The sequence below is a fragment of the Chroicocephalus ridibundus genome, chromosome 4 (assembly GCF_963924245.1).
Source record: "Chroicocephalus ridibundus chromosome 4, bChrRid1.1, whole genome shotgun sequence".
Classification (NCBI taxonomy): domain Eukaryota; kingdom Metazoa; phylum Chordata; class Aves; order Charadriiformes; family Laridae; genus Chroicocephalus; species Chroicocephalus ridibundus.
Genome location: NC_086287.1, coordinates 7,488,842 through 7,498,167, shown reverse-complemented (window position 1 = coordinate 7,498,167; position 9,326 = coordinate 7,488,842). Strand labels below are relative to the sequence as shown.

The 9,326-nt window shown below is 52.7% G+C and overlaps 1 protein-coding gene across 2 annotated transcripts in view; it reads left to right on the top strand.

Annotated features, from left to right (window-relative positions):
* Positions 1–4,680: 4,680 nt before the first annotated feature.
* Positions 4,681–9,326, top strand: part of BDNF (brain derived neurotrophic factor) — a 42,139-nt gene continuing 37,493 nt past the window's right edge. The window contains exon 1 of one of the 2 annotated variants that reach the window (XM_063333839.1): positions 4,681–4,874. In XM_063333839.1, the coding sequence (XP_063189909.1) occupies positions 4,872–4,874 (3 nt within the window). In that variant the 5' untranslated portion in view covers positions 4,681–4,871. Of the gene's footprint in view, positions 4,875–5,664; positions 5,768–9,326 lie in introns of those variants that run through there. The other variant, XM_063333841.1, reaches the window with a different exon arrangement.

The following is a 9,326-nucleotide window of genomic DNA, read 5'->3' as shown; positions in this document are numbered from 1 at the left end:
CACCAGCCTGCACTGTTGCCCCTACAGGGAGGAACACAGTGGCCAAGGCGCCTGTCTCAAGGTGTTTGCTCCAAACACCTTGGAAGATGGAAACTGTGATGTTACCCTGACTTACATCAGGTGTGGGTTTCCTTGGGGGTACCCTTCGGTCTCCTGGTTTTACCAAGCATGAACATGAGCTTGGCACAACTTGTGATTTTTAAAAGAAGTCTACGTGCAAAATGCCTCCTGTTGGTGCCGACGCCAAAGCCCCTCACCTGGGGCGCTGAGCCGAGGTGGGCAGGAGCCAAGGCTCTGTGCTGGATACGGACCCATCACCCCACCTTGGCGGGGTCTCACCCTCTTTTCCCTCTCAACGCGCTCTCGGAAGCGAGTCTGTGCAGAGCTGTTCTCTGAGGTACAAACACAGCAAGCACATTTGCTGCTGCCTGCCTACTCCAGAGGATTTCCTGGTGCTTTGAGGAGACTGAAAGCAAGCTGAAATGTTCTAGCACTTTAAAGGAGGACTAGGCATTGGTGGGAGGCTTGTTTAGTATCTGAGTGGGATCATGACTACGATGTTCATCTGCATGTTACCAGCATGGAATATACGCAAGTTGGGAGCGGTTTGAAGACGAGTAGGCTCAGAAAGAAAGGAAAACTCCTCCAGGGAGGGAGGAGGCAGAGTGAAAGACTGCTAACGCTTGCAGCATGAAGATCAGGGAAAAGATGGAGATATCAGAGCGGGATAATCTCCAGGAGGAGGAGATCAGGCACTGAAAATCAACACTTTATGGGAGGCTACCCTAAATATGTACTGGAAGGATGGTATTTACCCTCCGGGCAGTAGCAGGGCAGGTGCCAAATCCGTCTGTTGAAGAAGCAGGAGGTTACCAGCCAAACTAGCACACAATGACCCCGGGGGACCTTTCTTTCAAATGTACCATTAGATTACTGGCACGGAGAGAAGCTGGCAGCCCCGTTTCACACCAGCCATGATGCAATGTAGCTCTTATTTCAGAAGCATCTCCATGAAGTTGACAGCTACTGTTGTCGTCTGATTCTGCTCGCACTGCTAACGCTGGTGTTTGAGGCGGGTTTTCAGCAATCTCTGAAGAAGCAGCCCGTGCATAATGGATGTAAGGTGTCTTTTCGCTTGTGCTTAGCAGTCATCTGCACGTTCTGGTAGCCTTTCAAGTATGTGAAAAAGCCAACCAGTAATAGATCACTGTTTTCAATTACGTTTGAAGGCAGGGAACAAACATTGGCAGCTCACTTAAGATTTTGGGGTGTTTTGCAGGCTGGTTCAAGGCACTGTGACTTTCTACCAATGCTCCAGCAGTATTCTTCACATTCTTTTGTCTAAGAGAGGGGAAAATGTATGACTGATTCCCGCTTAATTAGGCCTCATCTGCTAAACAGTTATGTCACTATTTACATATGAGTAGTCTCACTGAAGTCGAGTCCTACAGCTGTATACTTCATCTGGTAACAATGTAAATCCAAGATAAACAGACTTGGAACAAGAGATGTACATTGCCTTATATGTATGAACTACCTGAATATAGCAAATGCTGTGCTGTGTCGCTCTGGCAAAAGCTAACAGCTATCCTGTTTCAACACCCTGTAAACGGATCACCTGATTATTAGTTTTAAACGATGGACCAAACCGTACTCATTAGTCCCGACTTCTATTCAAGTGTATGATTTGTCAAATGAGTAACTTTGAGTCAATTGTGCCCCTCTACGGTAATAAGGGAAAATATTCCTCCGCACCTACTCACATCAAGTGATTTTTCACGGCTGTGTCTCCCATGGTGCAGGGATCAACCCCTCTAGAGATAAAAACCATAGTCGGAAACAAGACAGAGAATGGAAGTGGCTGGAAACTCAACAGATATCTGGGTTTAATTCTACTCCATCCCCTTTCTAATGCCTTTCTTGTAGGAATCCTTCTCAGTTGTCTGTTAGTGACTCCCCTCCATCATTTCTGTGCGTTGACTGATGCCCCATCTTCGACTGTGGTCCACCAGAATGACTTGGGCTGCTCTGTCACCAGTGAATGGCAGGACAAGGGAAGGATGTGATTGCTTTATACCACCTCCGCCTCTTCTGCCAGATAACTCCCACCTCTATAGCATCCCATATTACCCTATTAATGACCTTTTGTTCTTCCATACACTTTGGTGCCATTCTCTTGATTACTGTGCCTGTTTTTTCATTAATTACTTCAGAGTGACATGATTGAAGCAATGCAAAGTAAACTATGCCCCCAGCAAACACGTGCTTAATTTGGTCTAACGAGCATGAGATGGGTTATCAGCTGTCGCCTATCCCCCGTGAAGTGGGTGGAGCTGTGTTATCTTAAAGAGAAGACTTGATTAGGAGCTCTTCTGGTTAGCTTTCTGAAGGAGTATCTTTGCTTGTGATCCTGTCAGCGTGACCCTGCCTTAGTATTACCAGCAAACCCCATAGATTTGCTCTGGAAAATACAGTTGGATAGGACTGAAGCGATAGCATGTCCAGTTCCTGCTGTGGATCTCCTGGGAAGCTTACATGAAAGTGTTTTTTGTAAGTTTAACATTACTACATCAGTATAATACTTTGACCTGGCAGAGTTTTCTTCTGGGCATCCCAAATGACTGAGATCCTCCTCAGAAAATTAAAATATCTAGAAGTCGATGAGATGAGAAGTAGGAGAGGAACAGTGCTGTAGATAAAATACTTTCTTATGAGTGATATATCTGGAATTACTTTCTCAGTGAAAGACTACATTTCTTGAGCTGTGAAATAAGTATGTAGAAATATTTTTTTTTTAACTGGTAGCACATCTCTGTAAAGTTCTCTCTATCCAAAACCACTGAGGACTCCATGGAGTCAGAAACTTTTAAGACTTAGATACGTATTTGTGTAGTCCAAATATGAGTTGTGTGACTTACTACCCAAAGACGTTACCATCACTATTTTACTCCCCTGAGGGGGAGGCAGGAGCTATTTGCTTAGAGGACTGGAAGAAAGCAGAACTTGCTGCAAGCCCACTTGTTGAAACGTTTGTAATTTTTTTTTCTTTAATGTAATTTAAAAAGTGATATTCCTGACTAGTGTTAACACTAACTATGAGTACTTCCAACTGCTGGAAGAAAACTTCAGCTTCCTGACTGAAGATCAATACTTCAGGATGGGGCCCGGGTGACAACTGATAGGGTGATCTGTTGGGTGCAGCCTTACATCAGCCACAGCCTTTCCAAACGGCTCTGCCTGTTGCATGTCATACAGCCAGTATGTAATGCTGGTGAAGGGATTCAGCAGTTCTCTTCAGGGCAGCTTTGCTGGAGACCACTTGACTTTTCTTCTAACACCTTGCCCCCAGGACAGCCGAGGCAGGAAAGTACCAGCTGTACCAGTCTTAGGGCAGCATCTGCTGGTTATTGCATGGATCAACATAAATGGTTGTCATGGAAGAGGCTGCTTGCTTTGGCTCCCAGGCAGAGGTACCTGGGATTCGGGGGGGCGGGCGAAACAGGGGCGCTCTGGAGAGAAACGACCCGTAAATGCAATTTTAACAGTCAATCGGGAGAGAAGGGGGATCGGGCAAGGAGCTTCTGGGTCTTGGTCTTGCCTTTTCCTGTTGTCAGAGGCAGCGCCCACAAACTTTGGAGAGTCCGGGTTCAGTTGGCTGTAGTTCGCCTCCGAAAGCAAAGAAACCCGCCCCACAGTCACCCCCTCCCCGCCCCACACACACTCTTCGAGCTGGCGGTGTCCGAGCCCGGAGAGGCGGCTACCGACAAATAAATCCGAGATACGGAGACAAAACGGGGGACGAGGACTTTGCGAGACTTGGCAGGAACCATAGCGGGGCTCGACTACCTCTCTTGGGGAAACAGACCGCAGTTGTGCCCGGGCGGGTGTTTTTACACCGCAAGCGGGGTGAAACAGCCCGAGATAGAAATAACCTCCGGGAGGGAGGGAGGGAGGCGGCCGGGGCCGCGGGCGCTCAGCGGGTCCCCGGGGGAGGCGGCGGGCGGGCAGGGCTGGCGGCGGGGCCGGGGGAAGGGGACGGCAGATCCCCGGCATGCGCCCCCCTTCCCTCCTCTTCCTCCTCCCCGGCGGCGGGGGCTTGGTGCGGGGCAGCCCGCCCCCGGGGCTGCGCCTCCCGGCGAGGGCAGAGCGGGGAGGGGGAGTTAAAGTCTACTGGGAAGTTGCGGCTCGGGAAAGGCAGGGGTTTCCGCGGGAGCTCGTCTTGGCAACTGTGCCATGTTCCTCTTGTGGCAGGAGCTAGTATGCAACAAGTCCCTGGAGCACTTCCCGTGTGAGCGAGACTGAACGTGACATTTAAAAAAAAAAAAAAAAAAAGCCAAATGTTTACTTACCTGTCACCAATGCAAATCTCCAGAGCCAGCTCGTCTTGCACGGCCCCAGGTGCGAGCCGGGAGGTGGAAGGAGGGCGGCCGGGAGTCAGGGCTCATTACACAGCGCGCCCGGACGGGAAGGACTTTCCTCGGGAACTTTCTGTCCCGCTCCGGTTTCCTGGGAGGCGGCTGCGATCACGTTTTATACCGTGTTAGTTGGTAACCCCTCTCATTCATTAAGATCACGTAAGAACTCAAAGGGAAACGTGACTCTGAGCTAAGGCGTTTGCGTAAATCTATAGGTTTTTAAAACTCCCTGCCAGTTGCTTTCTGTCTTCTGTAGGCACCAAGGTGGTGGAGAGTTTAAGCTCGCGGATATTGCAAAGGGTTATTAGATTCATAAGTCACACCAAGTGGTGGGCGATCCACTGAGCAAAGCAGAAGTTCTCACATGATGACTTCAAACAAGACACATTACCTTCCAGCATCTGTTGGAGAGACTGGATTTTAAGACACTTCTGTCTCCAGGACAGCAAAGAAACAATGGTGAGTACCAATAAAAAAGCCTATTTTTATAACTGGAGAGAAAAAAACAACAACAACAACAACAAAAAAGCTTGAGATGTTGCTTAACGACAGTATCTAATATCACGGGGCTCGGCTTTCTAGTACTTAATATACCAAAGCGTGTAACCCGCATGAGGCCGGGAGAATTGTGCTTTAGACAGTGTAACTTTAATTGCAACGCTCTTTGATTTAAGGCTGCCGATGGAAACACGGCGTTTGAGAAACTTGGAAGCTGCCGGGCTCGCTCCGCCCGGCTCCCTCCTGCCCTCTCCCTAAGCGGGCACGGATGGCGGCGGACAGTCGGGAGGGGGGGTGGGAAGGAGGGAGGGGGGCAGCTCCGCGCCCCGCCGCGGAAGAGGGGTGGGGGGGGGGTGGGGGTGCGGAGCGGCGCGGCGGCACGTGACAACGCGCGGAGACGGGGGCGAGGAGCGGCCCGGGCGCGCAGCGGGGCGCGGCGGCGGAGCGGCGGCGGCAGGACCCTGGACAGAGGCGGCGGTGGTGGCGCCGCCGCGGGGGGGGGGGCGGCCCCGCTCCGCGCCCCTGCGCGCTCCGCGGAGCCGCTGGCACTTGGTACTGACTCCCCTCCCTCCTTCACTCCGCCACCCCCCCAACCTCCCCCCCCCCCCCCGGTCCTTCCCCTCCCCTCCCCGCCCGCCGCCCTCTCGCCCCGCTGGAGCTGGGCGAAGTTGAATTCCTAGCGGTGCGGGCTGGAATAGGAAAAGAAGGAGGGAGAAAAAAAAAAAAAAGAAAAGAAAAAAAAAAAAAAAGAGTCTTGCAAGCTCCGGGGGTTGGTTTGACGGTGTCAACTTTGGGAAATGCCAGTGTTTATCTCCGCGATCTAGCCACTGCTCGTGGTGTTAGCTGTGACTAAGGTAAGCGGAGGGGTGACCCCCCCCGGCGACCCCCCTCCGGCTTCTGCCTCTCTCCCTGTGGCGCGGGGATGGGTGCCTGCTCTTTGCCTAGTTTTGTTACCTTGCTGGCTGCTCGGTGTGTGGAGGCTAGAAAAGGTAGGAGAAGCTTGATGAGATTGCACTACGAGTTGAGTTAAGTTGTGCCAGATTTAATGTGGGGGATCTCGTCCCTCTATGTGCGTTTGCATGCTTTGGGTAGAGATGCAACTGATCTTTACCTAGATAAGATGCGACGGATTTTTAATATTTTTTTTTTCCTTAGCTAAGGATGTAAGTTGATTTTTGCATAGCTAAAGAGATGCAGCTGAGCTCTAGCTGGCACTGTGCACAACTGATCTTACAGAGATAGAGACGCAGCTGATCTTTACCTACATGGAGATGAGCCGGTCCCCAGCTTGAGGGATCACTGATGGCCCCTCTGTGTACGCAACCTACGACTGAAAGGGAGAGCCGTGCATGTATTGCTGATGATCCAATATCCGCATCTACTTTGCTATAATTAAAAGGGGGGGGGGGGGGAGGAAGGTGTTTGACAAGCCTGAAACACAAGCGCAGCCCCCCCACCTGGAGATCATTCGGATAAGCTCATCTCCCTCTCTCTAGTGCCTCCCCCCCCCTCCCTTCCGATTCTTCCTACGTAGAAATGTAGCTAATAATATTTAGTCTCCGGGCTAAAAATAAGCTCTGGAAAGTCAGCAGTTTGGCGGAGCAGCGGCGGTAGCAGCAGTGCTCGCAGGTAGAGAAGCTCTGGGGGTCTCCGTCTCTGCTCGGAGACTGTGCATCGATCCCCCATCCCCACCCCCCCTCCCCGCCCACCCGCGCTGCCGGGGAGGGATGCGCTCCCGCGGAGGAGGGGTCCGCACGGAGCCGCGCTGCCTCCGCCGCCCCGCTCCAGCCAGCGTGCGCCTCCCCGCACGGGGAGGAGGAGGTGGGGGGGATCCCGGCCGCCGGGAGCCACCCCTCCTCCCCGCCCCGGGGGAACCGGGGGGCGTCCGGGCGGCTCCGGAGCCCCCCACCCCGGGGCGCCGGGGGTGGCGGGCGCTCCCTGCGGCAGAGCCGGCGGCCGGCCCCGCTGCAGCGCCGGGCAGGGAGCGGGCGAGGGAAGGAGGGAGGGAAGGAGGGAGGGAAGGAGGATCCCGCGGCCCCGCCGCCCCCGCCTCCCGCCGGGCTCCCGCTCCGGCTCGCACGTAGCGCCGGCGAGGAGGGAAACCCCCCGGCAGGCGGGGGGCTGGCACCGCCGGGGCCGCGGGGGAGGGGGGGCGGCGGCGGCGGCATCCCCACCGCGCAGCCGGGCGGAGCCGCCGCGCAGGGCACTGCGCGCCCCGGACCGGGACCCCGACGGTATTTCCCCCCCCCCCCCCCCCGCCGCGGTTGCTACGGCGACCGCCTCCCCCCCCCCGGGGGCCACCGTCCTGCGGAGATGGGGGGGACGGGGATGCCGCCCCTCTGCCGCCCCCTCCGTATCGTCGTCGTCCCTCCCCCCCCGGGAGAGGCACGTCGCCAGCAGCCCCCGGACGGTGCCGCTGGCAGCCCCGGAGCCGGGCCGGGCACCGGCGCGCACAGCCAAAATGGAGGTGCTGCAGGACGGCACCGGGGGGGCGCCGGCGCGGAGCTCCCACGAAAGTCGGTCACCTGGCGCCTCTTCTGCGTTAGTATCTATTTATGGGGGGGGCTGGGTTTGGGGTTTTTTTTTTGTCATTAAAGAATAACAACCGTTCTCCTCTCCGGGGGATGCGCAAACCGCGGCCTGGGCTCCGCGCCGGGACAGCCCCCCCACCGCCCCCCACCGCCCCCGGGCCCGGCCGCGCCGCGGGGTGGGAGCCCGGGGAAGGGGCCGGGCAGGATCCCCCCGTGTATTTTTCCATTTCCACTTAGAGAACTTGCGTTTGCTGGGGATGCCTGCCCGGGTGCGATGAGAGGCATTTCTCAGGAGCTCTGAGGCGAGGAGAAACTAGCCCGAGGAGAGATGGGTCTCAGAAGCATCCGTCATCCGCAGGCTGGACAAAACTCAAACGCACGGAGTTTGCAGTATCAGTTGCATTAAATTCATCACGAAACGTCCTCTGACCTTTTTTCACTTAGGGAAAAGTCAGGTGGTAGAGCTACTATTTGAATACATCTCCTGTGATCTAGTGCTGATGAGCCCTACTAAGACCCATCCACTTCCCCAAATAAATGGTTTTGGTTTATATGAGGTTGCCAAGGAGCTTCTATTTATATGAGTTTTCCACTCCGTGGATAATTTTGTATATCTTTGTATATTTTAATTTTACACCCATTACTTTCTTACCAGCTCTTAAAAAACTCTTGGTTCTGGTACTTCCTTTTCTGCCTCTGTGTTGCCGTGTTTGTGTTGAATTCTAATCGTTCTCTGCAGAGATGCATGGGACGGGAGGCTGCTAACAAATTACACTGGGCCATATTTGGTCACATTTGCTCACGGTGACTCATACCTTAATCTGCAAGTAGCTTTATTGATTTTAGTACCTACTATTTCTCCAAGAGCTGTCACCGCTTTGGTGGTGGTTCGTCACCACCTTTCATCTCTTATGGTTATGAAACTGTAAAATGTCCTATCTCCTTCGAATATCTCTTCATCCTGCAAAATTTTGACGTGGCAGTCTTTCTTGCTCCTTTTTTATAGTTTTCCTTTTATTTTACCTGGTACCATGAGTGTTGTCTTCAGTGGTTTGGTGGCTGTCAGGTGTCTGTGCCCAGCATGAGATGTTTTTTTAATGTGGTACTTGACGTAGGCATGGTCTGTCTCCAAGTTTGTCATTCTCAGCACCTCTCCATTTGGATAACCGCTTGATTTTCAGCATCATTCAGTAATTTCCTATTTCAAATGGTCTGATAGCTCTCACTATTTATTTTTAGTGGCCACCGTTCCCAGGCATGTATGCTGGAGGATTAGGTCTAGCATTTCATTAATCTGAGGTGGCTGGATGCATGCATTTGCCTTTGTACAGCAAGTCCTTTATCTCATTTCTTTATCACACTGGTAATATTGAGCTCTCAGAAGTGCCCGAAGAAAATGCAGCCTGGCTGCCATTTAGTAACCATACATTGCTTCCTAAATACAGTGGCATACGATTGTCCTGCCATGAGAAATTCTGGAAAGGTGGATGAATCCCGAGGGACAAATTTTCCTCAGAGCTGTAAGTCTTACCATGAATCACCGTAGTAAATCACCACCAAGCACTCGAAGATGTAGCTGTTGGAATATTTTAATCAGATGCACAAACAAAGAGAGCATCCGTAAGATTTCGGGAGATCTAGTTCATTCCTCTAGCAAAAAATAGTCATGTCAAGTGCTGTAAACAGCATCTGTAAGACACAGTGCCGCTGAAAGTTGTTGAAAATCAGTAGGTTCCTTAGACCTGGGAAAGAAACAGGTAGCACAAGGTAAAATACATATGGATAGACGCTTTCACAGCTCCCTCCCCTTTGAGCTAACATTAGACTGGGGCTAAGAAACTGGGGCTAGCAAAAACAGGCTTGTCAAAGTGGTCCTTAAAAT